Source organism: Diabrotica virgifera, chromosome 4, assembly GCF_917563875.1.
Source record: "Diabrotica virgifera virgifera chromosome 4, PGI_DIABVI_V3a".
Classification (NCBI taxonomy): Eukaryota; Metazoa; Arthropoda; class Insecta; order Coleoptera; family Chrysomelidae; genus Diabrotica; species Diabrotica virgifera.
This window is the reverse complement of record NC_065446.1, coordinates 263,300,006-263,317,970: the sequence shown is the minus strand read 5'-3', so window position 1 is coordinate 263,317,970 and position 17,965 is coordinate 263,300,006. Positions and strand designations below refer to the sequence as shown.

At 34.1% G+C, this 17,965-nt stretch overlaps 1 protein-coding gene across 3 annotated transcripts in view; it reads right to left on the bottom strand.

Moving 5' to 3' along the window:
- Positions 1–150: 150 nt before the first annotated feature.
- LOC114325468 (receptor-type guanylate cyclase Gyc76C-like) overlaps positions 151–17,965 on the bottom strand; it is a 435,588-nt gene continuing 417,773 nt past the window's right edge. For all 3 annotated transcript variants that reach the window (XM_050648929.1, XM_050648932.1, XM_050648931.1), the window contains exon 24: positions 151–11,575. In XM_050648929.1, the coding sequence (XP_050504886.1) occupies positions 11,374–11,575 (202 nt within the window). In that variant the 3' untranslated portion in view covers positions 151–11,373. The remainder of the gene's footprint in view (positions 11,576–17,965) is intronic.

Genomic DNA, 17,965 nt, shown 5'->3' with positions numbered 1-17,965 from the left:
TACAGCGATATTGTTAAAGAATATTACTATAACATATTAAAAAATTACTTAAATTGGAGGAGAGGTTTAGGAAATTCCAGACATCAAATCTGACCCATTGTTAAGGTGGTGCGTTAATTTCAAGAGAAATGTATCAATTGAATATGAACATTTAATAAATAAATATGTATATTTATCAAACAGTACCTACAATAACATATTTACATGTGAAATTATTTTATTATACATAAACTATAAACTTTATAAGTCAATGGCACGTCCATTTCTAGTGCGAAGGTAGTTCTTCAAAAAATAAAAATAATCGACTACATATTTTATTTTATATACAATAATTGGAGATAATATTCACAGCCTCAAACGCAATTCTGACTTAAACCTTCTGCAAACACCGAAGAGACAAAATTCATATTTGTACACCAAGACGTTGACCGGAAAAACCTTTCGTTGACTCGATTTCGTGTGATTTTCAAAATATGAAGTCGACAGAAGGGTTTCACGGGGTTTCCGATATATGCTGCTGTATTATCTTTTAGGTTTTTGACAATGTACAACATAGCCAAAGCTATAAGAGAGTGAAAGGGTCACTAGATATGTTTTTATAAAAAATTAACAGCAAAAATTGATTTAAATAAAGGAAGTGTTAGGGAATTAACCAATTTAAGTTGAGGAAATTTCATCTCCTCGAAAACACGCGACGTCACGCCCCCTTTAAGTATGGTGTTGTAAATGTGGTAAGAGTTACCATACATCTGTCACTTGTCAAACCTTTGACTTCACAATGATTATGTCACCTGTCAAACTTTGTTGATCTATTATCCCTTATTTATTGAAATACTTAATTAGAATAGTTTTTACAATAGCTAATAATTTGTCACTAGCAATTCTCACAGAGAAGTAATAAATTGGTATGGGGACAAAAACAAATATTAACAAAGAATATAATTGAATTCCTGAAAAAATAGGATTATTAAATAGGCTTGAATGGCAGAGATATTCGCATAATTTAAAATTTGTATTGGAATCAAACAACAGTTTTAGTAGATGGCTTGGAATCACAGGCTCTTAATATTAAAAGAGGAATACGGCAGGGATAACTCTTGTCGGCCGTGCTTTTCAACGTTTATTCCGAAAGAATTTGCAGAAACGCCCTTTCTAAAAAACAAGAAACAATAATTGTGAATGGTGAAGTGATCAATAATTTGCAATATGCGAACGACACAGTACTCATAGCTTATACTCAAGAAGGTATGCAATTATTATTTGATAGTGTCCTTGAGAGCTGTAAGCAAGCAGATCTGGATCTGGAAATACGGAAAACCAAAATAATCGTAATAAGTAAACAACAGAATATAAAACCATCAATACAGAGTCAGTCTGTAATTTGGAATAAATTCAATATCTCAAATACTAATCGTTTTTTTTTTAAATGCTCAGACCCGTCGCTTAGTATTTCAAATTGTCCTTTATACAAAGTGTCCCAATTTAGAGATAATATATGACGTCATCGTTGATTTTCTTAAATGGCAACACTGTTATTTTGATAGCTATTTTGATAGGGTGTGTAAAGTTATACATAACTGCAAAATATCAAATTTTTATTCTTTACCATTTACAAGATAATAAAAAATAAGAAAGTTATGTCTGTAATTTGGAATAAATTCAATAATTCAAATACTAATTAATTTTTTTTAAAATGCTCCGACCCGTCGATTAGTATTTCAAATTGTCATTTTTGACATACAATAATAATGTATACAGGATGTCCCAATTTAGATGACGTCATCGTTGATTTTCTTAAATGGCAACACTGTCATTTTGATAGCTATTTTGATAGGGTGTGTAAAGTTATACATAACTGCAAAATGTCAAATTTTTATTCCCTCCCATATACAAGATAATAAAAAATAACAAAGTTATAAAAAACAAGTAATCAAATGATAATTGAATTTAATTATTTCAATTAAGCAAATGCTCATAATGTTGCCCATTGACTATTTGACAATAATTGAGAGCAACATTATGAGCATTTTGCTTAATAGGGCTTTTCATTCACAGTCATTTGTTTCGAGCTTCTGTCATGTGTCACTAATATTAATATATCTACGACATACGTTATTGGTATATACAATAATACAAACCAAAGACGTATGACGTAGATATATTAATATTATGTGACACATGAGAGAAGCTCGAAACAAATGACAATCGATGAAAAGCCCTATTGATATAATTAAATTCAATTATTATTTTTGATTACTTGTTTTTCATAACTTTGTTATTTTTTATTATCTTGTAAATAGTAGGGAATAAAAATTTGAAATTTTGTAGTTATGTATAATTTTACACACCCTATCAAAATAGCTATCAAAATGACAGTGTTGCCATTTAAAAAATCAACGATGACGTCATATTTCTAAATTGGGACACCCTGTATATATTATTATTGTATGTCAAAAATGACAATTTGAAATACTAATCGACGGGTCTGAGCATTTTTCAAAAAAACAATTAGTTTTTGAATTATTGAATTTATTCCAAATCACAGACATAACTTTGTTATTTTTTATTATCTTGTAAATGGTAGAGAATAAAAATTTGATATTTTGCAGTTATGTATAACTTTACACACTCTATCAAAATAGCTATCAAAATGAGAGTGTTGCTATTTAAAAAAATCAACGATGACGTCATATCTCTAAATTGGGACAACTTGTATACATTATTATTGTATGTCAAAAGGGACAATTTGAAATACTTATTGACGAGTGTGAGCAATTTTCAAATAAACAGTATTTGAGATAGTGAATTTATTCCAAATTACAGACTCACTCTGTAATAGTATAAAATAATAAATAGTACCAAACTTGAGCAAGTTGATCAAATTGTTTACCTTGGATATCAGTTAAATTGTAATGCAGGTAGTCACGGTGAAATTAGATCCAGAACAGAGGAGGCCAGAGCCATTTTTAGAAGGATGTCCAAGTTATTATGTAACAGAGACCTAAAATGGGCATTGTGAAACCGCCTATGTCGCTGCTTACGTGTTCTCGGTCTTGCTTTATGGTGTCGAGTCTTGGACTGTGAATAAAATTGATCTAAATCGCCTTGAGGCTTTTGAAATGTGATGCTATAGGAGAATTTTAAAAGTTTTTTGGATAGAGAAGATTCAAAATTCCACAATACTAGAGATTATAAAAAGAAAGAAGAGAAAGCTGGAGTATTTCGGACATGTAATGAGAGGTCCCAAATATAGGTTGCTGCAAAATATTATGCAAGGAAAAATAGCAGGCAAACGCAGACCAGGACGAAGAAGAACATCATGATTGAAGAACTTGCGATATGGTGTGGTATTGATATAAGCGGATTATTTAGGGTGACAGTGAATAAAATTAAGGTAGTTATGATGGTAACTAACGTTCTAAAAGGACATGGTACATGAAGAAGATGACTCCTATAGATCAATGTTCATTCAGAAGACATTACATTCTTGGAAACGTATACTCTTATGATTCAGCTTTGCTGTGTTGTACATCACTGTGTCTTTCAAAACTTAAAAAACGCCGACCAAACAACCAACCATTACCAAAATAGGGAGTGTCTATCAAGCAACATGTAATTTTCCGTTAGTTGGCTGCTTAGTAGGTCCCAAACGAAATGTTGTAAGGCAGCAACATTGCAATTGACGGGATACAAAAATAATCACATATATCTTTTTGAAAAAACGGCTAATCACACTCAGACTATGGTAACAGTAAAGTGTACAAAAACTTTAACATTCAGATTAGTATAATCTTCAAAAAATAGGCAAAATAGAAATTTTATCGAGACAATCATTGGGCTTACTTTTAAAATGGAGCACCGTTAAGCGTTTAATTATATATTCTACTTAAGAAAACCTTATGTAGATAAATTAGGCTATATAACATCAGAAACTACGGCCAAAAGATATAGGCAACGCTTCTGACATTTTCGACATTTTTGACATTTTCATGTGTCAAAAGCGTAGAAAAGCCATCACAAACCTTGACAAAGTGTTCGAAAGACTGAAAAAATTTAATACGGGTTGAGTTGTGACGTCATTTTGTATAATGATGAAAAGATTAAAATGTACATACTGAAATGTGAAATGTCTACCTGTTTCTTAATTTTCTCAATAAATACCTTTAGTAAGTATTAGGAACATTGCAAAATTGACCATTAGACGGAGAGAATGGTAAGATCCCAGGCAAACAAATGACGTCAATAACGTCGAGGAAACGTCAGCTTTTGGTTGAATATATACACGTGTTTGAACATTACGTCGTATAAACGTCTTTTGTAGGTGATTTTAAATACGTAAGATTAATGACGTTAAAATACGTTTAAAAACACGTTTTCATTTCAGACATCCCAAATCTGACGTCACAAAAATGGGAGGAGCTTAACGAGTTAATGCTTATACTGTTAATGTTGTATATTGACGTTTATAAGCTTAAATTGTCATAAGAAATTTTTCATTTATCGTTTACGTGCTTTGTGTAATAAAATAGGACTTTTCATTTAGATATTTAGTTGAAGAAACGTGTTAATCAGGAGATTTTTATTCGTTTTTCTCAAGTGAGTTAGCTTAATGCAATAGTTCTTCTTGAAAACGGTTTGAGGTTATGTGTTTTGTTTTGTTTTGGTGATTATTTTCTGTTAATGAACTAATCATGTGTTATCGAGTTTAATTAAATTAATTTGTTAATAAATTATTTATTAGTTTCTATGTTGTTTCAGTTTTGGCACAGTAAGTACCTATAACTATATAAAAAGTGAAAATTCTATAATGTTGCATTGAGGGTACCTATTGTAATTCTATGCATTTTATAGTCTCCCATTTGGTTTTAGTTTTAGCCTATAAGCTAAATTTAAAACAGTTAAATGAAAAATTGCAATACCAACAATGCCCATACGAATAATTATTCTTCTTCTTTTTTCTTTATTGGGTTATATCCCTAACGAATAATTATTATTGTGTATTTTTAAAACCATAAAATGAAAAATGTCTTAAAAAAACGACATAAAAACTACGTTTTTTATATCACGTATATAAAACGTGATAAAAATGACGTCAGTTGTAGTGGGACACATTCACATGAGTTTCGACGTCGAAAAAACGTGACAAACTGGCGTGGTTTGGTGATAATTATGACGTCTTTTCAACGTTTTGTAGACGTTATTCGGTTGCCTGGGATACTTACTGATGAACTTTCTAATGATGGTTCTCTGGGAACTAATTGATGATGATAATCTGATCATTTCGGCAGAAAATTATGTGTACACTAAGGTTTTATACTGTCTTTTGTTTAATACGTACATGTGCCATATAGTAAGACTAATAGACAATAAATTGACCATGGAAAACAGTGAGCTGAAGTACAAACGACAAAATTAATGCTGCCTATTATGCTGACTTGCAGATTAGATACATTGGAGTAAGTAATAGAAAAGCTACAAGCCACTACTGAGTAATCAATGCAGACAATACTCATCTGATAGATTAGACGGGAATGTAAGATGATCCTGATGATGCAATACTTGTCTTCAACAAGTACCAACCGCATTTTTAAAACTTGAAATTACCTTTCGGGGAAGTCCAAAAGGAAAATCAAAACTTAAATGATTGGTATCATTGGTGCTTGTACCATTACAAGTTTTTGTGTCCAATAAAACATGTCATCATGAAAATAAGCCCAATTATAGTCTGTTGTGCTATGTTATAGTTCGTGCTATATTACATAATCCTAGACAGTCAGAAATATGAAGTTACTTTAGTTAGAGAGTCATTGTGCTAAAGGAACAAATTATTTACCACATACTTGGAAACAAAAATTACTGTGACGTGGGGAGATTATCTATTTTTATTGTTTTTTATGTAAAATACATACATCGAGAGACCTGACAACGCCTGAGCAAGAAAAACACTGTAAAGTATTTATGCAACACTGTAAAGTTTTTTAAGATTCTAAAGTTTTCTCTCATGAAAATTAACAACTCTATAACTAAAGAAACCTCTAACACTCTAACCCTTTAAATATTTCGTCCCAGAAGTTCAATCACATACATTACACATTTCATTAAGTTTTAAAAATTATATGACATATATAAAACATCCTGTACATACAACACTTAGTTAGTTTTAACTATCTGATCTAAAAATTGTACTTAAAAACAGTTCCTTAATATATTGCGGCTATCTGATATGATGGTTCTTGCAATTTTTAACGACAAAATAAAAATACGGGTTGAGTTGGGCAAGTTCAAACTGATTGCTCTACTGGGCAAACAAGTAACTACATGACAAATGTAACTACATGACAGTTAACAATGTCACTTAAAAAAATAAAAATTCTCGTAGGGCCGGTTGTTCGAACGCTAATCAAAAAGTTGATTAGGTTGGTTATAATCTATCAGTTTATTGTAATCAATTTTCTTGATGGGAATCAAATCGAGACATCAAAAATACATGTAAAACACTAATCATTCATTGATTGTAGGTAAAGCAGTAATTAAAATATAGCCGCAGCTCTTAAATTATTACAAATTGCTTATTATTATTGCTATCGATTTGTAAGTAAAAACAAGAAATTAACATCAGAAAGAGTTTAATTATGGTTTATTTTAAATTAAAACCAAAATAATAAAATAAATCAGTCAAAATAACCTCAAAATGTGACATCTGTCAGAAGTACGCTTAATCAAATAAAATTGTAATTAAATATTTAATAATGATCAGTGGATTCCATTTTTAATTAGCGTTCGAACAACTGGCCCTTAGGGCCGGCGTTCGAACAACTGGCCCTTAGGGCCGGTTGTTCGAACGCTAATCAAAATGATCATTATCAAATATTTAATTACAATTATATTTGATTAAGCGTACTTCTGACAGATGTCACATTTTGAGGTTATGTTGACATTTTTGACAGATTTATTTTATTATTTTCGTTTTAATCTAAAATAAACCGTAATTAAACTCTTTCTGATGTTAATTTCTTGATTTTACTTACAAATCAATAATAATAATAAGCAATTTTTAATAATTTAACAGCTGCGGCTATATTTTAATTACTGCTTTACCTACAATCAATGAATGATTAGTGTTTTACATGTATTTTTGATGTCTCGATTTGATTCCCACCAAGAAAATTGATTACAATAAACTAATTGATTATAATCAACTTCTTGATTAGCGCTCGAAAAACCGGTCCGTAGTGTTTAAAAATTGAGTAATAAAATAATTAAAATCAAGAAAAGTTGACAAAGAAATCAGAATGTTGAAACATTATTATTTTTTTGCGATATTTACAAAATGACATTATTCTTTTTAATCTCATGATTTAATTACTTATTTTTCCAGTAGATCTCTTCTCGTTCAGTACCACGCCACCCTTTATACACCCATTCCACAAAAGAAATATTTTCTGCTTTTTAACTGAACATATAGTCTGGACACTGGTATACCGAAAAAACAAAGAAAACATTTCTTTTGTGCAGTTTTGAAACAACAAAAACCTAAAAGATTAAAAATAATCAACGTAACAAAACTTTTCAGCACAAACAAACGTTTTTTTTAAAACATGCTCTTAAAACAAATAAAAATTTTTGCTTGCAAGATCACACTGATCATCACAATAAGGGAATTTAAATGCACTTATTTTGGGGGGTGCAAACCAAATAGTTTTTGAACCACTTTGGCCGAATGATTCGATCGTACCCTAGATTGACAATTTTTAATTATTTTAGGGTAATGATCTGATATTTTGGGTGGTTTTTTTTATTTAGTACCAACATAAAGTCATAGTAAAGAAGTTCGTACTGGTTTGAAGAGAAAAATGGGTGAAAAATAGCTCAAAAAAAGATAACAAATGTATTTTACATAAATATATACAGTAGAAACGAAGAAGGAAGACACAAGAGAAGTAAGGCAGATGAAAGAAATATCAAATTGAATAGTTAAAAAAACAAATAAAGAGTTTCTTCTGCAGTCAATGTAATGTTAATCTTTTTTTTTTCAACCATGAAAAACGCTTGCTTATAGAATTTACAGAACCCGTATAATGAAACTTACAACAAGCTCAATCAAGCAATAAGACAAAAACTTACAAATAAAAAAATAGTAAAAGAAAATCTACAACGAAATTAATGAAGAATATTAGAGCCTCCATCTTATAGTCCAGATTTATCACCTAGCGATTTTCATATCTTTGGGCCATTGAAAAATCAGGGTATAAATATATCGTTTGGTGAAACAATAGGATATGTGCTTTAATTGTAATGGTATGTAGATATCCTATAAAACAAGTAAGAATCAACAAAATAGCAGATAAAACTGTAGGGAAATACTAAATGGGAATAAACGACCAATATTTTTCTTTGGAAATATATAATAATATTGCACTATTGTACAAAAACCACCCAAAATTGTTCTATATTCTTTTGAGAATGCCAAATCTTACATAGCACCTGCACTTTTCCTATTTGCTTTTAATTAAGCCACAAGATACAATTCTTTATGAAGATATATGCTAGTATGCTTACTAAGTCTTTATTTATAACAATATCAATTGATTATTGTTGTAGACACATTAAATGGTACAATAAACCTTAACAAATGTTTTCGTCAGTCAGTGATGTTGCCAAAGATCTCCAGTCAATCTAGAACGCTCAGATGTTCCTTAAATAAATATATTTCGGTAATTGGTGTTTCAACTTAATCAACCCCATCCTCGGGAGTAACAACCCCCAGTACCAAAATAGAGTTCCACCCATGGTTTCCGTTATCTTTGTGCGCATCTCAAATACAAAGTGAATTTGGCCAGACAGTAGTATAGTCGAAGATTCAACTGAAATATAATACTAGTGAGCAGAGGAGCATCTTACCAAAGAAACGATAATCCTGTGACTAATTAAAGCAAATACACTCACCGTTACAAAATTCCGCCACCCAAAATTTTTGATTAAGTTTGACAATTTATAACTTTATTATTTGTGCTCCTATTTTCAAGATTCTTGCACCAGTTTGTAGGTACATGTATTGATACCGTTTGGTATTATTCCGGCAATACAAACATTTTGCTTGGATGGCATTATACAGGGGTGAATGGACGTTGTATTTTCTCCTAACTTTAAAAAATTCTGTGGAAAAATGGAAGAGCTGATTTTGTTTCATAGTCCTGTCATATTATCCCGGAGGCATCACTAAAATTTTGTTTTTGGAATGATCCGAATAATATCTCTTTTCTTATAAGAGCTGTAACATTTTTTGTAAATAAAAACACTGATGGACTCATAAAATAGAGGTTGGATTGATAAGATTAAAATGGCCCGCATGCAGCCCAGATCTCAATCACATTGAGCATTTATGGGATGAATTTAAAAAAAGCTATTCGCCGTCATCCTAGGCCTCCAGAAAATTTGGTACAGTTATGGCTGTTCCGATGTGAGGAAGTGAGTAAATGGAATTGATTAAAATAAGTGTAAACAACGAACAGTAATATTTATTTTATTTTTGGTTAAAAGGCGTGCTTATTCATCTCGTAAGAGGGATATTTATTGTTTGAGGGCAGCGACGGTGCGTCTGAACTGCGTGTCTGCCGTGACGATACTTCAGAGACCACAACACGGTCATCATGTTTGCGGTTTTACAATATGGCTAGAAAAGGCAATAAATTACTACATCTGGCGCTTTAAAAGCTCAGAACCTTTCTGTAGTTTTAAGAAACGTCTTCGAATGCATTTCCAAAGTGCGTTGACATAAGGTCTGATAAGGTAATTAATTTATGGGGAATTCAGTTTATTAAACTGAACACACCAAAAACATATGGTTAGGGATACATTTCGTTTCGTAAAACTTCTTAGCATCCGATTTGTATATTAAATGTGAATTTTATATGACCGTCTTGAGAAACGTTATTAAAAAAATAAAATTAGCAAAAATAGTAATTAAAGCGTGTCGCCACATGGCCCTGGTAGAGGAATATCGGGCTAATCCCCAGGCAAGGATAAAACATCTTTATTCGATGCCAAACAAATTGCGAGCAGTCGTTGCTGCAAGAGGTGGACATACCCGCTATTGAATTGTTTTGTTTTGTTGTAAATTTTATTTTGTTTTGTTCATTTTAGTGGGTTTGATATTTTTAATTAAAAAAATCTTCAAAGCACTGTTTTTATTTACAGCTCTTACAAGAAAAGATATATTCGGATAATTCACAAAACAAAACCTTAGTGGTACCTCCAGGATAATATAAAAGTATGAAACAAAATCAGCCCTCCAATTTTTCCACACAATTTTTTAAAGTTGGGAGAAAAAACAACGTTTCCATTCACCCTCGTATAATGCCGTTTAAGCAAACAATATTGTTACCGGAATAATACTGAACGACATCAATACATGTACCTACAAACTGATGCAAGAATCTTGAAATTCGGAGTAAAAATAAGAAAGTTATAGATTGTCAAACTTAATCAAATATTTTGGGTGGCGGAATTTTGTGCCGGTGAGTTAAGAATATATGTATATAACAGTATATATACTTACATAAACTCTTTGCCACAACCTTTCTTTCATCACAAAACTACATTTTTGATTGACAATGTGCCAAATATCCAACATTTTTGGAAATATTTTAATAGCTAAGTAGAAAACGCCCCACACTGAATAGTTTTACTATATCATAGACTTTTTATATGATTTTACATATCATAAAATATTTAGTGAACAGAATTCTTCTATTCTTTTGATAGAATGGCACCCCATTGGGGTAGATAATCCAAGGTGCTACCTAAAGGCGGAAATACACCATTCAATTCGGTTGAACGATGTGGATGACTCAATGATATTGTTCAACCAAATTGCAAAGCATACATATACACGCTTCATTTATTTTTCATTCAATTTGGTTGAACAATGTGGATGATTCAATTCGTGATTTTTATATTGTAAGTCGAGAAATATAGGAGTCTTTTCGTCTTTCCATCTATGCATCATTGATAAATGAAACTATTTATATCAGTCAAAATGAAATAAACGGTTGAATCGAACACACTCGACAAAACTTGTATAGTCGCGTCAATGTGAATGATTCATCCCAGTTGTTCAACGAAGTTGAACGAAAGTAGAAATTGTCTAACTTTTTTCAACGTTCAATTTTGTTGAACGCTTTTACTGAATTGCAGAATACATGATTCATTGAATCATCCACATTGTTCAACCCAATTGAATGGTGTATTTCCCACTTAAAACAACCGCCGAAGAATCCGACCTAATAAAATTTTACATAAACTCCTAAACAACTTTAAATTGACTTAAAAAGAGTTTTAACTTCCACAGTATCTCCAATATTTCGATTTTTCCTAAACTATGCTTTCCTTTTCTGGTTGTAGATTGTTGTATTCGTTCATAACACCCTTTCTCAGGGATGTATTGCTGGATTTGATGCTATTACTGTTAAACAGACCCATAAGCCAGCTCTTCACGTTCTTGGAGATGGACTTTTTGCTGGGAACGTCAGATAGTTGGGCGCAAGATGTTGACACTGCTTCCAAAGACCGCCACCTTCATATAACAAAAAATATTAGTAAAACCAGCAATAAACCGACTGAAAATGAGTCACTAATATTACAAAATCATTTATAGATATTAGTTGGTCACAACAAAATCAAAGACAAAATACGTCTAAAGGTGGGAAACTATCAATATAATGTACATTTACAGGTTTTTATTGATAATTTTCCACCTCTACAGTTTCATGTCTTTTTATTTCACAACGTATTATGTTTGCATCTTTTGCGTTATTTTGCCGATTCTTAGTGCACTCTTCACTGTATATGTAAAGGGTGATTCATTTAGAGGTACTTTTTTCAAAAAGAAAAGATAATGAAAAAAATGAATTTTTGAAAATGAAAATCTTTATCATACAAAAGAACTATTCTTTACAAGTAGTTCTTAACGATAATTTCTTTCAAGATGGTCCATTCTGAAGTTCCAATTCACGATGGTGCGTACGAGCATTTCTATTGGTATTTGACCAATGACCTAGTGCTGTGATTAACAACTTTTATAGAAGCTAGTTTTCAAAAGAAACAAAAGACAACAATAGTATTTATAGATATAACAGCAGCATATGATACTGTTTGGAGACAGGGATTAATATATAAACTGGCCCGTATTATCCCCTGCAGAAAGATAATTAACCTCATTGACAACATGCTGACAAACAGAGCCTTCCAGGTTATAATGAGAAAGGAGACGAGTAGACAGATGAAACTTAACAATGGCCTTCCACAGGGTTCTGTCCTTGCCCCTTTACTTTTCAGCCTTTATATTGCTGACATGCCTGAAACCGAATCTCGAAAGTTTGGATATGCTGACGACTGGACCCTTGCAACAAGCCACCGATCTTTAGAAACTACAGAAATCACTCTCACGAATGACTTATCCATCCTCAGCGAATACCTTAAGAAATGGAGACTACAACCAAGTACTATAAAAACTGAAGTATCAGCTTTTCATCTCAACAACAAGCTGGCAAACAGAGAATTGCGAGTGTACTTTAATAACAAGCTGTTGAAACACAATAAATACGCGAAATACCTTGGGGTTACTCTAGACAGAACGCTCACATTCAGAGAACACCTGACGAAAACAGCAGCAAAATTGAAAACACGCAACAATATAATACAGAAACTCTGATGCACTACATGCTGTCCACAGCAGCAACTTTAAGATCCTCTGCTTTTGGCCTGATATATCCGGTGGCAGAATACTGTGTGGCTAAATAGCAGGCATACCCACCTGGTCGACACCCAACTAAACCGTGCTATGCGTATGATAACAAGCACAATTAAGCCCCCTCTACAATGTGGCTACCTACCCTTAGTAATATAGCACCACCCAACCTACGCCGCGAACATGCATTAGTTAAAGAATATAACAAAATAATGAACAGTCGCCAGCTTCTAGTCCACAACGACATCCCCGATATTCTTGGAAACCGTCTCCTATCCAGGTTACCCCCTCTACAATCTGCTCAAGCGCTGCAGCAATCCAACTTTGACTTAAATACCCGATGGAGAGAAGATTGGGAAAGTAAGACAGATCCGCAATACCATAGTCTACCGGACATCATAGTAAAACCTAGCGAATTTGAACGTCCCCGTAAGATTTGGGCAGCCCTTAATCGAATTCGAACAGACTGTGGAAGATGCGCCGACTCCTTCTACAGATGGGGTAAACTTCCCTCGCCTTCTTGTGACTGCGGCGCTGCAAGAAGACAGACGATCAGTCACATTGTTCAGGACTGCCCACGCAGAGCATACACAGGCGACCCTATAGACTTTGTAATGGCAACCGAAGGGGTCAATCGAATATATAAAAAAACTGGACATCTGTTTGTGATGCATTGTATAATGCATAAATCTAAATATATTCTGTGATGTAATTAAGCCATACGCTAAAAAAAATGACTCGAGTAATATTGGCCTCCAATACCTCAATCGTAGCCGATCTATTCATGTAGACTTTGGACGTTAGGTAGCCCCAAAGAAAAAGTCTCGAGGTGTGATGTCACAGGTTATAGGCGTCCAATTCACTGGTCTAAAGCGTGAAATAAATTGTTCAGCGAATCATTCTCGCAGTAAAGTCATGCTTCCATGAGCTGTATGGAAACTGGCGCCATCCTGTTGGAACCAAATGTTGTCGAGACAAGAGCTTCAATTTGAGGCACCAAATAGTCCGTTATCATGGCGCGATAATGGTCTCCATTATCAATAACATTCTGGTCGGCCTCTGTTTTTACGAAATATGAATCGACGACTCCACAGGCACATACACCATACCAAACAGTTGTTTTTTCTGGATGTAATGGCAACATTTGAACCTCTTCGGGTTGCTCATCACTACAAATATGGACATTTTGTTATTTACGTTGTGAACGGTGAAGCCATTAATAATTTGCGATATGCGGACGATACAGTACTCCTAGCATCTAGTCAAGAAGATCTGCAAACACGACTTATAGTGTCGTTGAGAGTTGTAGGGAGGCAGGTCTGGATCTGAACATACGGAAAACCAAAATACTCGTAATTAGTAAACAACAGAATATAAAACGGTCTATATAGGTAAATAATACCAAACTTGAGCAAGTTAATAAAATCGTTTACCTTGGACAGCAATTAAATATTGTAACGCAGAAAGCGTTAGACCACAGGGCCTCCCAGGTCGTAACCCAGCGAAACCCCTGTGACAGAACTGGAAAAGTGTCTCTAAGAACAGCAGAGTTGATTATTAAAATATGTACCTGGAATGTGAAGACAATGTATCAGGCTGGAAAAATTCATAATACCATTCAAGAAATGACCAGACTCGGAATCGGTATAATGGGCATAAGCGAAATGAGGTGGCCAAATAGTGGTGCTTGTATTGTTGACAACCACATGGTATATCACTCAGGAAATGACGATGGTCAACATATATATGGGGTTGGAATAATCGTGTCTCCCCAATTACGTCAATATGTTACAAATGTTATACCAATTTCTGAAAGATTAATAATAATCCAACTGAATACTAGCCCCGTCAAATTAAATATATTACAAGTGTATGCCCCCACGAGCGATAAACCAGAAGAAGATCTAGAGCAATTCTATGAGTTGTTGATAAAGTCACTTAAACGACTTAAAAAAGAAGATATAACTATTATTATGGGTGACTTCAATGCGAAAATTGGTGAAGGGAGGAGCGGTGAATTCATAGGTGATTTTGGTCTAGGACAGAGAAATGAAAGGGGAGACAGATTAAAACTGTTTGTAGAAGAAGAAGAATTTGCAATACTAAACACATTCTTCAAACTACCACCAAGACGCTTGTACACCTGGGTCTCCCCGCAAGATCAACCAGGAAACGTAATACGGAATCAAATTGACTACATAATGGTGAACAAGAGATTCCGTAATGGATGCCTATCGGTTAAGGGTTACCCCGGTGCTGACGTATCATCAGATCATGTTCCTGTTGTTGGTAAATTTAGGTTTAGATTCAAGAAGGTTGCAAAAAAGAACAGCAACAAAAAGTGCGATATGAGAATACTAAAAGATAAGAAAACAAAAGAGACAGTCGCACAGATTCTTTCAGAGAAGCTAATTAATATGGAGCAAACATATAATGCCGAAGAATCACTCCAAAATATATTTGAAACCTTTAACAGCATCAGAGAAGAACATCTAATAGAAAAGAAAGAGATGAGAAAAAGTTGGATGAACGACAATATACTACAACTTATGGAAGAAAGAAGAAAATCAAAAAACAACAAAATAATGTACAACACGATTCAGAGACAAATAAGAACTGAAATAAGAAAGGCCAAAGAAAATTGGTTAAAATCACAGTGTGAAGAGATAGAGTCGTTAGAGCAAAAATATGATACGTTTAACATGCATAAAAAGGTGAAACAGGCAGCTGGTCTTCAGAAATCCAACACAGCTAGCAAATTGCGAGACCAACAGGGGAATATCATCACAGACAGAAATCAAGAAATCAGCATATGGACAAAATACATACAGGAACTCTTTGATGATACTAGATCCGAGCAACCTCCATCCTACATATGTGATGACCACTTACCAATCACATCAGATGAAGTGGAAAGAGCAATATCACAACTAAAAGATGGCAAAGCTCCTGGACCTGACAATGCATATGCTGAACTCATAAAACTATTTAACACTGACGGTACTCAACGCCTAACCAAAATATTTAACGACATATATTTAAGCGGAGTAATACCAAAAACATGGTTAAAGTCGACGTTTGTTGCTTTACCAAAGAAAACAAAGTCCGTATCCTGCAGTGATTTCCGAACCATTAGCTTAATGAGCCATATTTTAAAACTATTTCTAAAAATTATACATCAAAGGATATATAGACTGTGCGAAGAAAAAATCAGCCGAACACAGTTTGGTTTTCGAAATGCAGTGGGTACAAGAGAGGCTCTATTTAGTATACAAGTGCTATTTCAACGATGTAGAGACGTAAATTGCGATATTTATGCATGTTTCATTGATTACCATAAAGCGTTCGATACAGTAAAGCACGACAAGCTGATGGAGATATTAACCAATATTGGAATTAACACCTGTGATTTAAGGATTATCAGCAATCTGTACTGGAATCAAACATCCTCTATCCGGACAGAGGCAGGAGAATCAGACGATATCAAAATCAAACGTGGGGTCCGTCAGGGATGTATACTATCCCCACTGCTGTTTAACATCTACTCTGAGGAAATCTTTCAAGAAGCAGTGGATGATGTTGAGGCCGGAATTCGAATTAACGGAGAATGTATCAATAACATAAGATACGCAGATGACACTGTGGTATTCGCTGACAGTTCTGAAGCCCTGCAGGAGTTAATGAACAGAATCGCGGAGGTCAGTCAGAGATACGGACTTTCACTAAACACTAAGAAAACAAAATGTATGCTTATCTCTAAGAACAAACAGCAATTTGGACGAATCAGTGTGAATGGTCAGCAAATAGAAAGAGTAAAAACATATACCTACCTTGGTACGAACGTCAATGAAAATTGGGACCATTCTATAGAAATCAAATTAATGTAGGATAGAGAAAGCAAGATCTGCATTTCAAAAAATGTCAAAGTTGTTCAAATGTCATGATTTGTCGATACCCATAAAAGTCAGATTACTACGATGTTATATCTTTCCTATACTGTTGTACGGAGTTGAGTCGTGGACTCTCACAGACGCCACCTGCAAGAAAATTAAGGCTTTGAGATGTGGCTTTATCGTCGAATCCTGAAGATATCTTATACCGACCACATTACTAATGAGGGTGTTTTGCTGAGAATGCAAAAAGAAAAAGAGCTGTTAATCAGAATAAAAACAGCCAAAATCGAATACCTCGGTCACATCATGAGGAACAGTGAAAGATACACTGCTGCAACTGGTCTTACAGGGAAAAGTAGAGGGAAAGCGAGGACCAGGAAGGCGAAGGATTTCGTGGCTGAAAAATCTACGTACGTGGTTCAACACAACCACTACAAATCTTTTCAGAGCAGCAGTGTGCAAAGTACAGATTGCCATGATGGTCGCCAACAACCGAAACGGATAGGCACTACAAGAAGAAGAAGAACGCAGAAAGTCACGGCGAAATTAGACCTACTACACAGACCTAAAATTGGCATTGAGGATCCGCCTACTTCGCTGCAACGTGTTCTCGGTCTTACGTCTGTCGAGTCCTGTACTGTGAATAAAATCGATCTAAATCGCCTTGAGGCTTTCGAAATGTGGTGCTATAGAAGAATTTCAAAAGTTTCTTGGGTGGAGAAGATTCGGAACTCCACAATACCAGAACGTCTCAGCAAGACTACTGAGATTATAAAAAGCATCAAGCAGAGAAAGCTGGAGTATTTCGGACATGTAATGAGAGGTCCCAAATATAGGTTGTCGCAAAATATCATGCAAGGAAAAATAGCAGGCAAACGCAGTCCAGGACGAAGAAGAACCTCATGGTTGAAGAACTTGCGAGATTGGTATTGTGTTGATAGAAGCATGCTATTTAGAGTTTCAGTGAATAAAATTAAGATAGCTATGATGGTAACCAACGTTCTGAAAGAACGTGGTACAAGAAGAAGAAGAATAAGTCAAACATGGGCCTCATCGGAAACAATGATGTTTTTTCCGAAAACAGTGGATCTTCTGCAAGCTTATCAAGAGCACATCGATTGAAACGGTGACGATTCGGAAGGTAGATCGGCTTCAGATCTTGCACTAATGGAATTTTGTATGCTTTTAAACCAAGATCCTTAGGTAAAATACGCCAAGTTATTGCATACGGCAAGCGACGAATCGATTCTTCATTATTTTCGCGTACACCATCCGTTACTGCCGCTATATTTTCTTCAGTGCGTGCTGAATGTGGTCTACTTGC